The following is a 22666-nucleotide window of genomic DNA, read 5'->3' on the forward strand; positions in this document are numbered from 1 at the left end:
CATTTTATTGATTAATCTTTCTAATTCGCGATAAAGATTTTATAGATTTCATTAAGGTTTAATAGCTGTTTTGGTTCAAGGGTGTTGCACACTGAGAGAAGTGCGCATATATTATAAAATACGAAGTTTAAAAGCCACAAACTGAATTATTTTCAATTACTTTGTTTTTATTTTTCAATACACATAAAAATTATATAAATGAACAATCAAAATATTTCTTGATGATGAAATATTTTGTACTTGAATAAGAATATACAAAAAACGAATTTATAACATACATCAGTGTTTTTTTTGTCTTTCGTTAGTGTTACTTACAAAATGAAGCTATTATTACAAGTTCGGCTTGGTTTTTATGATACATATGGCACGTAGTAAAGTAAAGGGTAAATATTAAAATAAAATAAAAGTTATCTGAATCATAATTGACGCGAGTCACAATAACGTCGATGATTCAGCCCTACAAAAAGGAAAAATACCCTTTTCCATATGAAAAATGACAGCATAATAGTCAATAATTAAATTACATAATTCGCATAAACATCATAAATGTTCAACTTTTTTGTTTTATTTTCTTCTTCCTAAAAAATATTAATTACATGATAACTAATCAAAAATATACACTTTTTCCTAAATATCTTTCTAATTTTACATGTACATATATAAATCGACTTTCGTTCGTTTATCGTATTTTTTCCATTTTTTATGTACGCGTGTTAATTTTTTTTTTTTCATAGTATATACGTAAATTTTTGCATTTATTTTCAGCCGGACGTTTATCATATAACATGTATATATCTTTGTATATATTTTTATATATATTCATTTATATATAATAAATTTTTCGCAAGATGAACATACAATACATCGCTCTTTCCGTTCTTCTACACGCGATTGGAAAACAAAACATTATTTTATTCCTCAGTTTCGGTTTTTCAACGATTACTCGAAAGAAAAAATAAATCATCTTGATTTTTCCTGAATTAGGATGTACATGCGATTTACTCATCAATAATAAGCACAATTACATATACATTATATATGGATTAATACCGTACATTATCACTTCTATGTATCGACAATTCACGAAATTGTATTTTCTTATAATATTAAATTCAATTTAGCTATACACACACAGTCACATATTCATTCTTATGTAAACACGAATTACCATAATCTCTCAACATGTACCTTTAGTTTAATGTTGTTGCATCAATTATATTTTCTTCTTGACAAATCACTCAAACGTGGACGCTATGAAAGTGCCAGTGCCATAGTGATTATCAGTGAATTATCTTTCAAAATCTTTTTTCAAAATACGCGTTTTGTGCTTGTGATTGCCCCACTGCACAAACTAAAGCACCACAAAAAACATCATCTCTCATGCATGATCAAAACTGCAATCGTATCTCAACCCCATCCCATTTCAAAAGGATAATCGATGCGATGGGGTTAAAAATGTACAATTCATATTAAAAAAGGTTTAATCTTGAGGCTTGGCGGCAGTGTCAAGATATAGTAGAGGTTTGAATATGCATTTTATATGGTAATCCCTGAATTGGCGCGCGCTCGACCTTCTGCAATTAAAGCTATTTTATTGACTAGGTTCACAATTCGCTGCACGAAGGTGATCGTCTATAAATATGCGCACTTTTGAAACTGGCCTTTGTCGTATAATATAAGGATGCAATTGAGATTTTGAGAACGCGATCGTCAGTTTTTTTACTCTATCACACACAAAAACACAAACTCACAAGCATACCAAAAGCGTTCAAAGCGATAGTTTGGAATTTTTTCTGTTCTTTTTTACACCGTCAATACTTTTTATAGTATAGTAATGGCGAGTATCGAAATAAATATATATCATATAAATCTTAATCGGTCGATTGCATCGAGTCGACTCTAAATATCATTTTTTTTCATCTTACACATTAATTTTTTGTAGTTATTGTAATCATAGTAAATAATTAATTTGCTAAGGTATCAGCCCGAATGTCCTAATAATTTCTTTATCATTAAATATCTGTTTGAAGTATCTCCAGCCGTAGAGTTGAATTCACGTGGAAAAGAGTGTGGACAGGCTCTTCTTATAAATCTAATGTTACATAGTATTCTTGTATATTTATATTTATATAAACACAGAGGGTGCGGTGCATCGGCAGTGCGCGTAGTTTGGCATTTTTAGCACTCGTAGCCTCTAGCTCGGATTTTGCGCACCTGCACTCAATATTTTCTTTAAATACACAAATAGACTTTGGTATAAAACGATCATTTTCACAGTTCACACCGTTTTTTTCACAGTTAGTAAATCGCTATAAATCACTAAGGTCGACGTATCCTAGCAGAACTTGTCGAGCCACCAGATGCTGCATGCTCTTCTCCGGCGTCTCTTTTTGCTGGCATTGGCGTCCAGGGACCTCTTGACGAACCTAATGTTGTAGGGATCCTCCGCCAGCTCGGGGTACAGCTGCGGGTCGTGCACGTACTCGGCCTCGTAGCTCTGGGCCTTGCCGAGCTTCACGATCTCGTCCTGCTCGCTGGCGCTCCACTCGATGCTCGTGGGCGTGTTGCTCTTGAGAGCCTCGTGCTCTCGGTGCCAGGCCTTGCGAACCGCGCTCATCTTGGCGTGATGCAGCAGTCGCTGGCGCTCCTTGTCGGCCGTCGTGCCGTAGCGCAGATTGATCACGTAAGTCGGCCCGTGAATCTTCACGTCGGTCAGGCCGGTCTTGTCGGAGCTGCCGCTTCCGTTGCTGCCGCTATCGTGGAACGTCACGTTCACTTGGCCGCCCAGTCTCTTCAGCTGGCCTTGGTCCTCGGAGGCGCGCCAGGCCTGCTCCTTGACGAAGTAGAAGGCGTCCTGTTGCGAGTTGTGCACGACGAACGTGAAGGGCAAGAAGTGCGACTCGTTGAACACGGTCGTGAACACGTCCTTGTAAATCGAATTGGCCGAAGGCACGGACGATACGACTGCTCGACCATTTTTAGTGCGCGACACCAAGATGCCTCGGCCGAACGGTGGCTCTGCCGCGGCTCCCAAACGCGTCGGGATCAGATCGGAGCTGTCTTTCTTGAGAGCCGAGCGTTGCGGCGCCCACAAGCCGACGGCGTCGCTCGAGTGGCGCTGATCGATGTAAGCAAGGAAGCCCGACCGGACGCCCAAGCTGCTCTCGCTTCTCTTGCCGACGAATATCGCCGATCCTACGGTATCCAGCGACGGCGGGACTAGGCTGCTGGGCAAAGTGTCTGGGAATAATTGAGGAGCCAGACTCTTCAAGTCGTAACCCAGATTGGCGAGCCAGCTTGTGTGATCTGCAACATCGAATGAAAATAGTTATTTAAATACAGTTTCAATATAATTCATAATTTGTTATAAAAAATATGAAAATCATTTTACGAAAACTCACCTGTAGGTAAATTAGTTTCTGAAGTTCGTCGTACATCAATGGGATTGTTTCCATTAAATCGGTACAAATGAAGGTGTGTGGGATTTTGAAGTCTGTCCACGACATTCTCCCATAATGGTGACATCCATTGACCTATCAGTGGGTCGTATACTTTGCCATTGGGCATGTGGACTAACGAAGTTATCTGAAGAGTAATTAAAATACAATTGTATTAGAATGTCAATTTGCAGTATGATTTAATTTCAAGAACAGTCAGAAAAATAAAACCCACCTGATCAAGTAAACCGCCACAAAAATCGACTGGTAAATACAAATATGGATTGGAGTCGTAGACTATGTGGCCATAGGGTGACCTCATTATTTCTCGAATACCCTCTCCATACTGATTGAATATCATGACAGGTGTGCCGCACTGATCAGTGGCTATATAGAACTTGTGCCTGTAGACTTGGGCGTAAATGAGATGACCCCTGTCGTCGTAGACCAGTGACATGAGCTTGCCATCTCGCGGACTGTATATCTGGCTGACCTCGTAGGGTCTCTGCTGGTTGTTGTAGAAGAATTGGGTGACGTTGCCGTAGTTATCTTTTCTTGCGGACAGCCGATCCAAATGATCGTAGTAGTATTTGATGTCGAATCGTCCACGCTTGGTGGCGCGCGTCAACAATCCCTTGGCATTATAACTGAATCTCTCCTCGCGGGCGTTCTGGATGACCGAGCCGCGATTGTCGTACTTGTAATGACCCTCGCCGAACTTGATGATGCGGTCCATCTTATCGTACTCCATGGGTATGTTGTTGCCGCGATAGGTCAGCGACAGCATGTTGCCGTTGACGTCGTAGCGGAATCCCCAGGGCTCTTGAGCCTCGACGCCGGCCAATTGACCGTCCGAGTCCCAGGTGTAATTTTTCACGTTCGTGTAGGTGTTGACTCCGACGTTGCGCGTGTAGGTGCGCGTCTGATTGATCCTGCCGCGCGAGTCGTGCGTGAACTCCATCTTGAAGACTTCGAGGTTGCGAATCGTGACGGTGAGTTGGGTCTCGAGGAAGCGATCGTCGGTGGTGCGTGAGAATACGGCCGTGCCGTCGTGAACTTGAGTCTCATTCGATCCGGGCCGCAGGATCTTGAATTGGCCGATCTGCTCCAGAGTGCCAGTTCGTTGACTGTAGGCCATGCCGTGAGCGGGCAAGGTCAGACCTCCAATTCTACCTTGCACCGAGACAGGTCGGAAGTTGGAATCGTACTCGAAAGTAAATTTGGCGTTACTCAGACCGGTCTTGGCTCCGAAGTCGATGCGCTCCTCGACGAGAAGACCAGCGCTGTACTGATAGTCCCACTTGTACTCGACGTCGCGTTCCGAGTGTATGACCTCGGACGGCAGGCCCGTCTCCGTGTAGAATATCTCGCTCTTGCCGTCGCCGTGAACGACCTCGGCCAGCTGGCCGGAGTTGTGGTGTCGATAAACTATGCGCGCTCCGTCGCCCGGGAAGACGGTCTGCAGCAGGTTGCCCTCGTGGCTGTAGTGCTGCAGATAGGATCGAGAGCTGCCCGGTGGCGTGTAGGTGATGCGCGTGAAGCCCAGCGAGGCCTGGCAGGAGAACGAGTGCCTCTCGCCCGAGGGCAGGACGATGTGACGCAAGCCACCGTCCTCGTCGTAGAGCAGATTGAACTCTCGGCCACTGGCCAGAGTGATCTTGCTGAGCGAATTGAGCTCGTTGTAGCCGTAGGTCTTGCTGCCGTCTTGGCTGTTGCTGATCTGCGCCAGTTGACCCTCTCTATCGTAGAGGTAGGATTCGTCGGACGGACCCCAAGACCAGGCCTGTATACGATTGAAACGGTCGTAGGTGATGCTCAAATTGTAGCCGTGCTCGTAGGGCTGCCATTGCAGAGGCAGGCCAGCGGGATCGAAGGTGACGGTAAGCAGTGGATTGCGCATTTTGTCGTAGAAGGTCTCGCGGGAGTAAGCTTGGTCGAATTCGACGCTGACGATGCGCGAGTCGTTCACCCAGATTTCTCGGTTCAGAGTCTGCTGGGGTCGACTCACTTCGCCGACGAGATTGTAAGTGGTCGTCATGACGTTGGTCAGTTCGCCGAGCGACATGGATCGGTAGCTCCACATCGGCAGCATCTCCGCCTCGACGGGGAGCGATGCCTTGAGCAGCGGGTGCTTGGTCAGGGCGGCGCTGATGACTCGGCCTCCGCCCGGCAGTTCGACTTCCAGGGTGCTGTTGGTGAAGGCCGTGGCCTTCTTGATCATCGTGCCGTCAATGATGGTGAGCACCTGCGATCTCTCGTTTCTCATTTTGAATTCCATGAAGCGCTGCGAGTCGCCCTGTTTCAGCGACGACAACGGCGCGGCCACTTTGACGTTGAGACCCTCGTCGGTGGCCAGATCGGAATTGAGTTTGACCTTTTCTCCGGTGGGCAGAATAACATCTGTGACTCGACCGATGCTATCGTAGTTGTAGATATAAGTTTCACGACCCTGCAAGACAAGTTAATTTTACAAAAATTAGTTCATATACTCGTTCGAATAGAATATTGGAATTCATCGCTCGATGAGTTCTTTGCAATAGACGCGTGCTCGCGGCTGTGTGAGCATATACAGCACACAGGTAGTGTAGAACAAGGCAAGCCTATTGGATTATAGCAGATGGTCGTGAAATTAAAACTCAACTCGACCCCGTAGATGCAGTAGCCGCAGCGGTAGCAGCTTAAGCGGGTCGAACATATTGGATTTTCATCGATATCCAATCAAACGCATTTGACCGTGACAAATTCGTGAATGGCTTTTTTTCGGTATTAAAAATCATTGTCCGTACATACGCAGGGTGGTATTATTCTCGAATCGCTAGTTTGTAAAATATTCGTACTTAAGCGCGTTATTTGCGGGCAACGCGCGCACATGCTGTATAATAAATAGATTTCATCGATTGACTTACCCCTGATCGGCTGGTGAGCAAGCCGGTGTCGCTGTCGTAGCCCAGTGTAATTTCCGCGCGTCCCTTCTCGGTGAGCTTCTCGAGGAAGCCAACGCCCGATATCTTGAGATCGGACTTGTGATCTTGAGTGTTCTCGATGGAACTGACGGCGTTGCTGTAGTCCCTCAAGAACTGAATCTTGTTGCCGGCGCTGTCGGTTACGGTGGACAACTTTCCGAAGCTCGTATTCTTGCTGTAAAGGAAGGAGTACCTCGTCTTGCCCGACGTAAGATCTTTGGTAGCTACGTGCTGTCCGTATCTGAAAATTGAATCGCGCGCAGCGATCGCATTAATATCGCGCGTAAAATTTCGACGGCAACCATAACTAAGATAATGCGTGCAAATAGACGTTATCTCACCTGTTAAAGACGTAAACCTCGTTGGAAGGCGGGAATGGAATATTGAATTCTCCGCTCTCGTCGTGATTCGGCAGGTAGGGCTGCAAAGCGAGTATGTGCAGGCTGCCCTGATCGGCCACGTGCAGCACCCCGTCGGCCGAGACGGTCAGTGCCGAGATCGAGGTGAATTTGGCGTTCGAGGATAGCAGCGTCTCGGCGCTGCTGCTGCTCGACGAGTCGTCGGGACAGACGCAGCTCGCGTCCGCGTCGGCGCCGCTGCTCGGAGTCGTGTTGTTGCACTCGCACTGGCCTCGCACGTCGTCGCGCTGCTGTCCGGCGAAGTGCGACATCTTGCCGGCCGAGTCGACGATTCTGATGCTGTTGACACGGTGCGAGTCTCGGGCGGCGATGTAGAGCTCGCCCGTCGGCGAGAAGGCTATGGCCAGAACGGAGCCGAGCACCTCGTCCATCTTCTTCTGCATTATCAGGCTGCTGGTCAGCGTGACGTTCTGGCTGACGTTGCTGGCCATGGCGGCCTTCTGCAGCTCCAGGGCGTTGTTGGCGCTCGAGGTGCAGTGCAGCGGGGTGCCGGCGACGACTCGCACCTTCAGATCGGCGGTGAGTTTCAGCACGAGACGATCGTCGATGAAGTGCAGAGAATTGTCGAGGGGCGACAGACTGAGGCCGGTGGGCCACTGGAGTTGAGCCTGCTGGGCCGGTATGGCCCCGACGCAGGGCGCCGGCGACCAGTGATTGTGATGTCCGTGATGGCCCACCAGCGTGTGGATTATTCCGTTCGGATCGACCGCTCGGATGTTCGTGCCGTCGGCTATGAACATGGTCTTGTCGGCGGCTATGACGATTCCTGAAATCGATACACAGACACAACGTGACGAACGTGTTGAATTGTCGGTTGGCTTTACTCGGTATAGGTATATCGATATGGAATATGATGTTTCGCGGTTACGGCTCTACACGACTTCGCCCTTTTGGAAAGATCCTTGCCGCAACACAGGAATACGCTGTTAAAAGCTTCGGGGCGTAAGTCGAAACCTGCGGAATATACTTCAACCAGCAGTACGCAGTACACGCGCGCCTTTCTCCAATATCACGCGCGCAGAAAATTGAGAACTGAACGGATTGGCTTATGGATATTGTAGGGTTTCGTTAATTAATACTCCGCGAAATCCATATGTAATTTTGAAATTGCATCGCTTCGATCTCAGTTCGTCGTAGTACTAGTTTAGCAGTAATAGGCAAGAAAACTGCGGCAGAATATTGCGGCTCCGTATACGTACGCGTGATATATTTATAAAACGCAGCAATAAATAAAGTAAATCGTCAAGGGGGACGTTTATGCGGGTACACACAGGAGCGAGAAAGCGAGAGAGCTCGCACGTACATATGTATAGGAATAGCTTATAGTGCACAGCTGAGGCAAGGAGGTAAAGGAGGAGGCGGAGGAGGAAGGCGAGTGAAAGAGAGAGAGAGAGAGAGAGGCAGAGAAACATGAAACATATCCTTGCGTCGCAGCTCGACGTATATTTACCTTTGGGATGTGCGAGCTTGGCTTTATCGGCAGGTCCCTCGTCGCCGCAGTGTCCCTCGTCACCGGGTATGCAACGCTCGCCGTTGCCAACCACCGGCTCGATATTGAGGCGTGGATCCTTGACGTCGGTGAGCGTGAGCGTACGGAGAATCTGATGCTTTTCCGGATCGCTTATGTACAGATGGCCGTCGGCCGGCGACACGCACAGGTAGTACTGGTACGCTACTTGCGTGGCACTGTGTTTTTTTTTTGTGCGAACAAACAAACAAACGTTATACATACATGTGAAAATGAGTAGCACATTCTTGGGTAAACATCATATGAATTTTGTTTAAAAGAGAGGAAACTTGAAAGCGAAATGGAAAATGTAGATAACACACGCGCGCGTGTAAAATTGAACTCTGGGAAAAGCGTATAGCCAAGAGTGAGAGAGATAGAGAAAGAGGTCGAGATAAAACTGGCTAGGTTAAATATTCTCCTGCCCCGGAGTCGAAAAAGCCAATAATATAAAGGCTTATTTGCTGAAGAATCTCTCTCTTTCTCTGTCACTCTCTTCTCTCTCGGCGTTGCTGCTGAGCTCCAGCTCTTTTTCGGCTTTTCGGGTTATAGCTAGAGCTCTGTGTGTGTCGGCGACGGCAGCGGCTGTGCGGCTCGTTGGTTAGCTGCGCTGCCTAAAACCCAGAGCAAACAAGAGCCCAACCTTCCTGAAATTACATCCTCTTTAGGGATGTATATAGTAGCAGCAGCAGCAACGCGCGTAGGCGAATTCGCAGTACCCGACGTTACGTTACGTTACGTTACGTACATACTAGCATACTACAAGCGAGTTGTGTGTGTGTATAAAAACCTACCTGAGCTGTAGCACAGTGTAAACTTTGCCCTCGGGCGTGATTCTGCGCACGAGATCAAAGTCGCCGACGTAGATGCTGCCGTCGGGTCCGCTGGCCAGCGCGACCGGGGTCAGGAGTCGGGCGTCCCTGGCCAGACCGTTGAAGTCGTCGTCGTTGTTGTTCATGTCGCGACGCTGTCCCGTGCCCATCACCACGTTCACCTTGCGCGGGTACTGCTTGAAGTGCAGGGTCGAGCCGTCGCCCTTCTGCAGTATGCCCTCGTGGAAGTTGTAGTGGTGATGTATGTCCAGGCCCCAGCCCCCGACGTCGGAGATGTCGACGTCGAAGCCCTGGAGGGTGGCGGTCTGCGTCTCCCAGATGACGGCGGCGCAGCCCTGGTACTGATAGCCGACGCTGATACGCGCCTGCGCCACCCCGTAGACCTTCTGCTTGTAGACGTTGCGCTTGTTCCAGGCGAAGGTGTGCGTGAGATTCGGGTCGGCCTCGTAGGTCTTGGTGTGGACCGAGCCCTCGATCTGCACGTGCACGTGCACGTGGGTCAGGCTCTTGGGTATGAACGAGCCGGTGAGCTGCATCTGGACCGTCGACAGGTAGCCGGCCGCTTGGCTGCTGCGGTAGACCAGGTGCAGATGCGAGCCCGGTATCGCTATGCTCTCCTGCACGATCTGTCGAGGACAAAAAGGAGGGCAACGTTTTATTTTTTTAAACATCTTTTTGTCGGCCCACTTATTATATACCGTCTTTTACGATCTTTCGCTCTCTGCAGTTAGACGTGGCATGTAAATGCAGTTCAAAGTATTTAATTCGATTGTGCCAGAGAGCGCTAGCGAGGAGCGAAAGCTAGTATAACTTTTGTAAATTGTGCGCAAGCACAAGCTCGGCACAAGCTTATACCGAGACTCCTTTCGGTCGTGTGCGCGCGCGAGAACGATAAATTTTCCATGATGAATTCTTCGCAAAAAAGTTTTTCCTTCTTTTTAAATTCTTCGCTTGCCCACCCTTTCAACTTTGCTCTCGCGAGAAAGAAAATTGCATTTCGAACAAGAACTAAATCTTTTTTCTTCGGCTCTCGCTCTCCTTTGCTCTCTGGTGAGCGCGTTTTTTTTTCGCCCCCTATTTTCTTTTTATTTAAAAAAAAAATGTTTTTTCTGTATTTTTTCTAAAATTGTAATAAAAATAATCTTTTCTCCGGTATGAGTATGCGCGCATCAATATGCAAGAGGAAGATGAAGGCATTAATCTGGGTCGAATTATCGTGTGTATGTGTGCATTGCTCCTACTCGCCTATACACAAACGCACACACAGACAGTGTATATTTACGAACCTGTGTCTCGGCGAATACTAGACTTTTGCCTGGCAGTCCTCCAACTTTTTCTGGCATCCATGTACCGACGATTATTGGACGTAGAGTTTCGTGATCGTGCTTCATGCACGGGCCGTGCTCGTCGAACAAATTTCCTGAGTAGCCTGGAAAGCCTGGCGAGCCTGCGAATCATCATTTTTATTTTCAAGTTTTTTTTTCAAGTCTTTCAACTATTTTGTTTTCATCGTGACGACGACGACGACGACGACTATTTCGCCTAATGATACAACCCGGGCCCGTTCCGTTACCGCGTGTGCTTCTTACGTCACGGCGCAGAAGCCAACCCGTATTATAGCTCGCCCGCTCAAATGCGAGGGTAGATCGGAGAAAGGTAAAACTGCAAGGTAGGTATATCCGTATCCCTTTCCTCCCGAAAAGTCGCGAAATTATATATCTTATCGTTGAATCAATATGCTCGAGGGCGAAGATCATTTTCAATTTTACGTGTTTAAAATAGGTAGGTACGAGCAGTCGAGGCTAGGAGCAGCGGCGAGAGAGAGAGAGAAAGGAGCGAACAAATGAAAAGTACAAACTAGAGTATAACAAAGCTCTCACTTCCTCTCTTGACTCTCTCTCTCCCTGCACCCCTAACTCTCCCCCTGCACTGCTCTATCTCGTCTTGAGTTTTAATCAAAACGACAAACTCGAGCTATTTGCTTTCAATTAACTCGAGGTGCACGCGGACGGCGCGAAAAAGACGCGCTTTCTCAATTCTCGAGTTCTTCATTATAAATTCTCGGCACAGCATCAACGGCGGCGGCGGCGGCAGCCTCTAGGTATATACCGGGTTGCAAGGGGTAGTAGCAGAAGTAGTAGTATAAGCAACTAACGGAACGTATCATATAGTCTGACAGCGAGCTCGACTTACAGCAACACACAAGTGCAGCCCGGGAGTCAGTAGTATATAGCTAGGCGGTACTTACCGATGACGGGAGTAGGCAGCTGATTAATCGATCTGTAAGAGTCGCCCTCCTCGCCGCTGACGACCATCACCACGGGCGGCAGCACGACGATCTGATTCCAGGGTACGAAGACCGTCCGCGTCATGGGGGTGAAGGGGCTGCGCTGCAGCTGCAGAGTCACCGCTCCTCCGCCGTTCACCAGGATGTCAAACCTATTATCATCGCGAGGACAAAAAAAAAAGAAGAGAGAGAATGAGTGAGCGAGCCGCGCATGATAAAGCCGTGTTTTAATTAAATTTTACTCGATGCTCTCGCGCCCGGCGGATCTTCTTTTCTCTTTTCTTTCTTTTTTCTGCTACCCATTATCTATCGACGCGAGAGCGCGATCCGGCTGCTGCTGGGCTCTCTATTCTTTATATTCGTACAGCGAGCGAGAGCCAGCCAGTCCTGGGCGCGCGCGTAGAATCGACGAAAAAAAAAAAAAGAGAGAGAATGGAAAAAGAACGGATATTCTAATGGAAATCGAGCGTGCTTAAATTACTTCGTCAATAGCAAAAAGGGGTAGTAGTAGTCGTGAATTTAACTCTTTGGAATATCCGCGCGTCGCGTAGTAGTCGTATTCTGCAGTTGATAGCTCTCCCTACTGCTGCTGCTGCTGCCACACTCTGTTCTCTCATATACCTTGTTTTGTATTTGACAAATTTATGAAATGGCAGCAGCAGCAGTAGTAGCTACCAGTCTGCGTCGGGTTTTGCAGCAGCAGCAGCGGCTCTTATATATACACCCGTTTATATACACCGATCGGTTTTACAGTGCACAAAGGCTGCGCGCGCGTTCGGTTATATAGCGCGCGGATGATTGGAAATGCTCTTCCAAGCTCGAGCTCCAAAGAGAGAGCTCGCTATACAGATCGCGAAGCTGCTGCGAAGGAGAGCCGCTGCTCCCGAGTTACCCGTTAATTTCTCATTAAAAGCTTTGCTTCGGAGAGAAGCGAGAAATATAATCAGGAACAGCAGCAGCGACTGACTCTAACCCCGCGTGTATGTGACGTATCGTAACGCGCGCGCAACGCTATTATTATACAACTGCTGCTGCTGCTGTGTATAGGCGCGCGCGCGCGAGCAGTAGCAACCGTAGAAAAATGCCTTACGAACGTAGTGGTACAGTTATATTACATTAAGCTGGCGTTGTGTTGTGCGTGGCAGCGGGCAAGGCAAGGGTGGCGAGTGCGTACTTGACGCGCGGCGCAAGCTCCACTCCGCCCGCCTCTCGCACAGAGTACGTACGACGTGTAATTGTGTCACTTACCATCCGCCGGCTCGAGTTAGGGTAAAGCCGAAGCGCTGGTCCTTGTCGACGGATACCCTGACGTCTATTATGCCGAGTCCTTGCTCCGTTACGACTTGTCCTCGCATCACCGCAACACGACTGTTCGAGGTAGATAGAGAAGAGATAGAGAACAAAATTAATCGAAATGTCAAAGTCTCCCAAGCTCTATAAACGCATCTTATCCAGCTTAAGATATTTAAGATAATAATAATGATAATAGTTTATATTGTTATATAAATGAAGAGATGTATAATATATATGTAAAGCAAACTATTGTCGATCGATTGTATACGTATCATCGTCGTAAGCTCGGAAGGCGTATCGGGACGTAGCACAATGTTGGCAACGGCGGCAGTGGCGGCGACTCTCGGGGAAAGGCAAGGGTGCGCTTGCAAGCACACAATTAGCTGAAAACGTTTTAGTTTCCTTCGCGTCGTTATTTCTCCGTCGTCGTCTCCGGTCGTACATATACGTATATAGAGGTACGCAGAGTACGCCCAGAGCTCTGCAAGTTGGTTTCCCCGAGGCCGCCGCGCGCCAGTCCTTATCCCGCGTATGTACGTACAATGTCTATATCTATATTTAAGCTCGATGGCATTTGTATGCGTCTGAACCGAACGCGCAGAGAGAGAGACGACGTCGCGCGTTTAGTGCAAACACACTCACACACACACATACACACACAGTCGAGTCGGCTCTTGAGTGGCATGCGAGCTTCAGCGAGCGCAGCTCCTGCCAGGCAGCGATCGATTCGGAACGTCGGCGGAGCGGCAGCGGCGACGTCGATGGTGTGACGACGCGCTCGTAGGTAGGTAGTAGTGCAGCTGTACACAGTTGGTCGGTCGCATGGCAGCAGCGGCAGCGGACACGGCGATGGTGCGTTGAACCCCCGGATGTCCGCCGAGCTGGAGGATGCTCCCGGTTAAAAGCCACCCGAGCTCGACGCAGTTGAGAGTTGTCCACTCCGGCTCAACGTTGTGCCGTATAGATCACTCCCTGACGCAAAAGCTCGCTCGCTCGTACACAGCTCGTACGCACACGGCTCGAGCCATTCGATGCGTGTGTATGGGTGGATGTGTGCAGTACCGGCGGAATTCGATGTAGAGGCCAATACCTTTGGTAATATCATCGATAATGCAAGACCACGAGTGGCGGAGAGCACGGCGGCAGCTGCCACGATAAACCTTTTGAGCTTGCGACGATTTTTTTTTTCTTGTAATATTTATATACATAAGAACGAAATATCTACAGTGTTACTTCGAGGCGTATAAATTCATTGAAGTTCATAGAGTATATATTGAACATGCATATAATATTGATAATTTTATCATATATAGTGTCTAGAGGGCTGAGTAGATTCATAATATATAAGTAATGCGCATTGTGTGTGGAGTGTGTAAGTATGCGTGTCTCGATGTGCAATGTGTAATAATAATAAGATGAGAGATCATCTCGGATGAGAATTGAGGCATAATTCAAGACTGAAGGCAGACTCTTGATTGAACCCGAGAGAGCGAACTTGTTGAGATTCATTGTGCTTATTTTGCGTGTATATAAATAGCAATTTAATAATTAACCGTCTCATTTTTCGATCGAATCAACTTGGATCTGTGTTTATTTCTATTATTTTTTCTTTTTTATACTTTGCTTTATTCAACGATCATCCCGTCTCGTTTGAACGCGACTCGAGTTACTTTGTACTTTGCGGTTTTTTTCATTCAACGGAAAAGGGAAAATAAAAGAACGAAGAAGAGAAAAAAAACAAAAGCAAACAAAATTAAAAGTAACTTCCAGCACTACTCGTCAAAGGAGAGGATTCCATTGCTCATGGCGCGTTTACCTCGAACTACATTAATTTTAATGATCTCGGTAATAAAACTTGAAGAAACATAAATTATTTGATAACAATCAAACATTCAATTCGTACTTGTGCGAGTTTGTACGTATGTACACAAGGCGAGCTTTCGCTAAGAATAAAAATAACCATCCGAGTGCGCGGACTGTACCGTGCGGTTAGGATTTCGAAATGCCACAAGAGAGAGAGATACAGAGCCTCGGTGAGTTTATACACTCGGTGCGTATAATGTATGTATATATATCGCGGATACACGGAACTCTCGTCGTCGTCCCGCGCGATTGTCATCTCCAGAATTATTAATGAGTCGAAACTTTATCTTTTTCGCTCGGCGCGGGCATTAATTATTGAGCGCGAAAAATTCTGCTGTTTTACAAGTGTTAATTAATCATTTACATGTGGCCATCAATTTCAAAACGTTGAGACTACTGACTGTCTCTCTCTCTCTCTCTCGTGAGTTCAAGCGCGCACATAAGCCCGAATTGAATGCTGAATGTCCAAAAATAAAATTATCGTTTTAACAAAACAATTGCGATCGTTTATTATCCAAACTTAAATCAAATTGAAATGAGCAATAATAATTAGGGAGAATAACCGATCGTAACGATAATAATTGTAATGATATAATAGCGTTTACCTGAAATGCTAAGGAAGTATTATCATTTTCGCTGGTCAAATATAAATTATGTGAACGTACACGTGTGGTACAAACACATAATTCAATTTTAATACATAATAATATTTTATAATATATGATTATATCTGTTTTTTTTTTATATAAAAAGAAACATTTGCAGTGAAAAATATATAATAGGCAACTATAAGTAACTGCGAAAATGCGCGTGAAAGCGCAAATATATATTTGTACAACTAATTTATTTATTATATTCTGCTTGTCAACTAGAATAACATACTTTTAATATATATTATTCAAAAGACTGGTGCTAATGAATGAAAACTATACATAAGATAAACGAAAAATGAAAATAATAACAGGCTGCACGTTAACAAAAACAAAAAATGTTTTTTTTTTTAATTAGATAAGAACAGACCTACCTGACGGCAATGAATGACAATTATCTTTACAACAAATCCACTGTCGGAAACTTGTTGCTCTATTACCGACCGTAAATGTTTCTTTCTATTTTAACAACAGCTATCATCACACTTTTTCATCTCGTTTCCTTCAAAAATGAGAATACTATTAAAAACATTTTTTTACTTTTTTTTACTTCAAATAGACTACATGCAATTATATAGTATGTTAAATATATGATATATTTGTATATTTTTTATAGGCACAATACTTCGTTAACATTTCAAGTGAACTGAAATAAAATATAAATATTATAATAAGTTCATAAATATAATAATAGTAAATCAACTTTTATATACCGCGATTATATATAGTATCTGTGTTTATGCGATATACAAAGTGTATATTATATACGTCTAGCTAGATTCATACGATTTTTATTTTCTTTCCTCGTTTTCGTACAACCACGCGAAAAGCTCTATCTCTATTTTTCAAGCTGAAATCCGCGTAGAAAGAGCGAGAGAACACCGACAAGCTATCAATATACAGCGCGTATTTCTTTTATATATACTACTATACTCTCGTCTCCTTTCATTTTGATCTCTCTTAATCTTTCCTTATCTGTCAAAGGAGATGTATCATGATACATTTTTTCCTCTTTTTTTTTTCTATTTATTATCCATCCGTCCGTCTTATTTTTTTTTTACTTTTTTTTTTACTTTTTTTTCTAGGTGTCGAGAAAACTTTTCGCTTTAATCAAGTGTCGAACACGCGAGAATGACGGACGGCTTATATAGGTTGGCAGAGTAATTGTTTAGACCGTTGGATAGAGGTGCACTTGGATAAGTCGAGGAAATAGACGAGACACAGGGTTTTTGTTGGACTTTTGTTGGCCAATGGGATGGTTTGATAAGGTACATTTTTCAGACGCAGACAAGAGGTTGGGATTATTTTTGCTTCCTTTTTTATGCTGGGTTTACCACGGGACTCTTATTACCGTCTGAGTTTCTTCTATCGATTATACACATAACGTCAGTCTTTCCATGATTACTTTTTTCTTGTATTTTTTTTTATTTTTTATTAAAACTACTTTTCTCATTACTTTCATTTGTTCATTTTTTTTTTGTTATTTTTGATCTTTTGTATTTTTATCGATGTACAATATTTCTCTGACGCTATTTCTATTTTACTCGAGCAAACGACGCTCTCGGCATATATTATATATGCGCCTGAGATTTTGATCGCAATGACAAACGAAGTCACGAACTTGCGATAAATAATGTATTATAAGGCTTTTGTGTGTGAAAAAAGAGTTTGAGAAAAAAAAACATGAAATAACAATGTGAAACGCAAATGACAAAAAAAACGAGTAAAAATAAAATGTATAAAATTCCATATGTAGCACAGGACGACACGTTTCACTATGTGTGTGAGAGTGTGTAATAGAGAGAAAGAAGACTGCTGTTCAAACAAATGGGCCTTTAGCACGCTTCGTATTTTGACAATAGGTGACATGTATAATATATGTACATATATACGTACACACATACATATATACAGACATATACGAACATATACCACGCAGTACAGACGGTGAGTGCAAGCCTAGCAGTATTATAAATTCATACGATAAAATACACAGATATATAGTAACGAACATAAGCTTCAGATCAAGATGTTGGATTTAATTTATTTATATGCGGATCGTCATTATATATGGGCATGTAGGCAATAACAAATACTGCTGTGATAGAAGACTTGATAGTATGAAGTTGTTGGTGTTTTTTTTTTCTTGTAACGAATACATGTACACATTTATACATAAAGCTAAATAAATAAAACAATTAAGTGACAAGACAAGAACAGAAATCGACAATTTGACCACATACACATATAATGATAACAGTCCAAATGAAAATAAAAAAAAATAAACGAAAACGCACATTTATATAAAATTTGTAATAATACAAATGATGGGGATGCGTGATAAGGTTGAAAATTGTGTGGCACATATATAGTAGACTCATATATAAATCTACACGTTAATTTATGCAATACTACACTGTAGTCATAACATCAGCGCGCGATGACAAACCGATACTTGATTCACTCGTTGATTAATAAACAACCATCATCATCATCATCAGCAGCATCATCGTGAGCGAGAGCAGCGTGAATTTTCGCAAATGCAAAATGCGCGGCAGAGTCGAAAGCTTATGTTTTCGACGCAATTTATATTGAAAATCCATGAAACGAGATAATCGCGCTTTATATATTCGTTAAAAAATAAACGACAACGGCCAGAGAGCCAGCGCGCGGGTTATTATACGATGGCCAATCATTGAATAAATCAAGTATCGTTTTTGCCCTCAGCAGCTTTTCGTTTTAATGATGGGACAGGTGTTGTAACAAGCACGGCACAGCGCAGAGCGGCATACACAATATGCGTCATTCTTCATTGTGATAAGGTATAAATCGTAAGCAGGGCACGTCGAGAAAAATGATGTACAGCTCATTTATTCGAGTGGAAGCGCAGCACAGCGGCAGCAGCGCGCAGAAAAAAAAATGATAAAAAAAAAGAATTAATGAGATGTATTGGATTTCGCGTGCAATTGACCAATCGATATCGACGCGACTTGTTTACGATCCATGGTGTGCACACGTACTGCGGCGGTGCACAGCAGCAGCAGCAGCATGGTCGTCGCAAGCACACAGACTGCGCAAAGTAAAAAAAAAAAAGAAAGAATGGAGGAAGAAAAATAAAACAAAAATGCACACTTTTCCTTTGTAGACGTGTGCGCATAGAAGTGAAAAAATCAAAGAACAGCTGATTCGAGACGTATGGCTTACGTAACAGAGAAGAAAAGGAAAGAATGCAAGGCGCAAAAAAGATTTATTTTTTTTTTTGTTTAACAAAAAAAATTGTATGCCGTGAAAGAAAAAGATTGGATAACAAAATTAAATCATGAGCGCATTTTCAGGATGGTTAATAACAGCATCAGCAATGACAACAGCAGTAGCAGTATAACAACAGCAACAACAACAACACAAAGACGTTTACATACATAATAAACATATAAAAGAGCAAAAGAGCGAGACAGAGACACGGACAAGTAGATGATAATTGCACACTTTTTTTTGCTCTATATTAAATACATAAACGATTAGGCGAGCGAAAGAAAGAAAGAGACAGAGACAGAGACATGGAAGTGAAACGGTGAATGAAAGAGACAGAGACAGAGACAGAAAGAAGAGAGAGAGAGAGAGTGAATGAGTGAGTGAGTGAGAGAGCTGAGCTGCAACTTACCGCGGATCAAAGGAACTCCAGAACGCACTACGTGTGGGAGAAAAAAACCAACGAGAAGAAAGGGCGTTACCACACGGTCACAAGAGAGAACCCACGTAATTTTTTTTTTTGTTTTAACGACCCTAGAGCGACGACTTTCTCTCTTTTCTGCGAGTTGCGCTGCTGCGCCTGCACAACAGTACCGGCAGCAGCAGCAGCAGCAGCAGCAGCGCTTTATGTAATATGACAAAAGGACCCGCGTGTGCAAAATATACTTGACTGACGTTAGGAGCCAGCGGAGCAACGCTGGCGAAGAGAGTCGCTGAAGTTGACATCGCTCGAGGGTCGCAAAAGTATACAGAAACATTAGACGTTAACACATACACTTAATAATATATATAATTTATAATATAATGTATTTATGAAAAAAAAATGAAACGTTATTTTGTATGTAACCATTCAATCTTGCACACACGCGCTCTCGTTCATTCTCTTTTTATATCTTTTTCCTTCTTTTTTGTAAAAACCACACGCACACGCGCATTCACTCGTTTGGTAACGTTAAAACATTAAGTGGAGTGGTCGAGTGTATGACAGACACAAGTTGGAAATCACATATGTTTTGTTCACTTGGTTTTTTTTTTAAGCTGTATATATGGCACGAGAACACTTGAGAGAAACAAGAAACACATACAATGATGCGATTTGCGACAGTAGACAACACTTGATCAGTTTTTGTTTTTTTTTTTTTTACTTTTTTTACTTTGTCGAACACTACTTGTTCTATACTTGGACGATACGTAACAAAAATCATAAACTCTTTTTATTGTGTGTGGTATTAGGATTGTATACATAAAATTATAATGAGATAAAAAAAACAAAGTGAAATAATCAATTTGGCTTTGAAGGAAACGTTCTTTACGTAATGAAGTTCGTCACGCGACTCGTACTCGTATGTATATATTCGTGAAATAAAACAAAAAAAAAGGCAGCAAACCGACTTTAATCGCGCGAAATTCATTCATACTTTAAATACTTGAAAAAGCTCGAAGGCACGCTTCGAGGAGAGGAGACACTGTGCCTGACTCGGTAAAGAACTCTCTCTCTAGCAAAGAAAACGGTTAGCGCGCGCATACCATTACAAAGGCACGGAGGCAATGTTAATCAAGTATGCGAGTCTCGAGACCAGCGAGAGAGAGAGACTGACTTCGAGAGGTAAGGAGAAAGAGAGAGAGAGAGAAAAAAAAGTCCACACGCACACAGAGTCAAAGGCAAACAGAAACAAACGAGTACTGTACATGTTAGTTGGGTTAAAGTTAGTATAATACTATAGCTGGCAAGAAAATACGTAAGGTATATAACACACGAAGAGAGCGAGACAGAGAGAGACCGCAAGTCGCATGAAGCCAATTTAAAATTAAACGGCCAACTATTAAAACGCGAATAAAATAATAATAAAAATAAGAAATCTTTTTCCAACATTCTCGGACGGTACAAGTCGTATAATAGGACAAAACACGCGTACAGGGCGAAACAGAGAGAAAGAGAGAGAATATAAGAGGACGTAGCAGGGACACCCGGGCTAGGTCGGCCCGAGCGAGGAGGATATAATGGGTATAAAACATCCTATATGTGTATAGTAGTGTCGCACAGGTAGTCAAGAGAGAGAGAGAGGAGCGTCGCACAAACTCCTCTCTTTCTCTTACATTCTAGCTGCAGCAGTCAGCTGCGTGTGCATACGTGTACCTTACATATAATATATCTATAGCTCGCGCGAGGTATAAGTAAGAAAAGCCAAGAAGATGAGTGCCTCGCTGCTGTATGCGTTGTGCTGCTGCTGCAGCGTCGAAAGAGAGTACTGCCAGAGAGAACCTCGCCCTCTGCTTGGCCAAGACTTTTGGTATATAATATTACCTCGGCTGACTGGTCGGTCTTCTCTTTTAGCGAACAGCAACAACAACAACAACAACAACAACAATAACAACGAGCCAACCTTTACGAGGTAATAAATAAACTTATTAACGCTCGCCTCGCGCGGGCAAAAGCACATAAGACAGAGTCATCTCCTTGTACCATATACTGTATTGTATATAAACGATGCCTAGGCTATTTACGCGCATAGAAACCCGAAGGTAAATCCGAGTCGTCGTCTTATAGGTGTATAATATAAGGTGTGTCTGTGTGTTATGCATGTTGTACACACGAGCGAAGGCGATCGTAAAAATAGTCCAATATACGTATAGCCGAAAGGCCAATCGACGGACCCCAAGACGACGACGACGACGCAGCCACGAGCTTGCAACAACTTGCATATTGTCAATCTGGAGCAACGCGCCACACGCCACGTCCGATATATTATACGCATATAACAAGTTACCGAAATTTATAACGCGCAGGTATATATAGGCGAGAGTCGAGTTGGTGTTGGTTGGTGTGTACGTACGCGTAATATTACGAGAGTATACAAATACACCGGTATATATGCTGCGCGAAGGTATAACTTTATAAACAAATGAGAAATTAATGACTGCAGGCTGCGTCGCCGTATATACACATATATACCCCTAGTACCTTTAGTACACAGCTAGATATACGCAGAAGCTGCTGCTGCTACACACAGAGCTCCTTGGGTCCAAGTTTTGATAGGATATAGCGAATAAATTTCAAACTTGTGTCAGCCATATACACGCCCAGCGCCACCACGGCTCATCTATACATCTATGCGCGCGCCAAGGCATTGGATATGTATATACGCGCACGCATACGCTCGTGGCGTGCAACTATATACGTATATAATATTTCCATTCCTGCACACACCTCTTGGCTCCGAGTGTATACATGTGTTTGATACACAACAACATCGCGAGAGCTGCTGCTGCTGCTGCTGCTAATGCCAAGTTACATGTGTTCGTGTGTCTGTGTGTCTGACGATGCACAAGTGTAAGATGTGTGTATGCGAGTGCGCAAGTATTGGCAGCAGCAGCGTATTGCAAGCTCATGTAAAACTACTATGCACAAGTACTATTGCAAGTACTCGCGTATTTCGTATGCGTGCGCGCGTTTCGATCTCTGTGTGTTAGTACGTACGTATTAATACACATGCGCGCGGGCATAGATGCACAGATAAGCTCATAATATCTTATAGCTGTAGTATAAAGTCGTTTTCGGCGGGGAGATGATGCGCCTGCAGCGAGATCGTTCGAAGATTCGTATTATAACTGCAGCGGCAGCAGCAGCAGTAGTAGTAGAGTCTGAAAATACCCCACGCCCCAAGTACTTATCTATACACCAGCAGCGGCACAGTGTATAGAGGCAGAGAATTTCTGCAGTATTTCAACGACATAATTCCTTATCCCTCATTCCGAATGTGTACGGTACTACTGCTATATTTTGGAGCGATCTCGCTGCGTATCCGGCGATAATCTCCCTCTCGTTTTTTTTTTTCAAGCTATGATTTTTCCTTCCTCCCATGACTCTAATGATCAAACTTTTATTTATTTTTTATTATTTTCATGTGCGTATAAATCGATATAAAACTATATGTATATGCTTTTTATTTTTATTTGTTTCCTTCACTTTTTTCTTCATACTATTTACTATATTGGATATCGATATTTTTTGCAATATTATACGAACATGGTATGTATATAGATAATCTGTTTTTCCTTTTTATTTTACTTTTCTCTCTGTTTTGTTTTTATTTTTTTTTATATTTGTTCTTCTATGTTCTTTCCTTTTTTTTTCGTTATTATTTCTGACGAATTTTTTTACGAT

The 22666-nt window shown here is 43.9% G+C and overlaps 1 protein-coding gene across 1 annotated transcript in view; it reads right to left on the reverse strand.

The window, feature by feature from the left end:
* Positions 1-171: 171 nt before the first annotated feature.
* LOC106657450 (teneurin-a) overlaps positions 172-22666 on the reverse strand; it is a 67040-nt gene continuing 44545 nt past the window's right edge. The window contains exons 10-20 of the mRNA XM_023462836.1: positions 18914-18940; positions 12695-12814; positions 11408-11598; positions 10446-10606; positions 9121-9785; positions 8270-8505; positions 6742-7585; positions 6344-6641; positions 3673-5886; positions 3402-3585; positions 172-3306 (exon numbers count right to left, since the gene is read on the reverse strand). Of these exons, the coding sequence (XP_023318604.1) occupies positions 2336-3306; positions 3402-3585; positions 3673-5886; positions 6344-6641; positions 6742-7585; positions 8270-8505; positions 9121-9785; positions 10446-10606; positions 11408-11598; positions 12695-12814; positions 18914-18940 (5911 nt within the window). The 3' untranslated portion in view covers positions 172-2335. The remainder of the gene's footprint in view (positions 3307-3401; positions 3586-3672; positions 5887-6343; positions 6642-6741; positions 7586-8269; positions 8506-9120; positions 9786-10445; positions 10607-11407; positions 11599-12694; positions 12815-18913; positions 18941-22666) is intronic.

Source organism: Trichogramma pretiosum, unplaced genomic scaffold (genome assembly GCF_000599845.2).
Source record: "Trichogramma pretiosum strain Unisexual culture from Peru unplaced genomic scaffold, Tpre_2.0 scaffold1, whole genome shotgun sequence".
NCBI classification, from domain to species: Eukaryota; Metazoa; Arthropoda; class Insecta; order Hymenoptera; family Trichogrammatidae; genus Trichogramma; species Trichogramma pretiosum.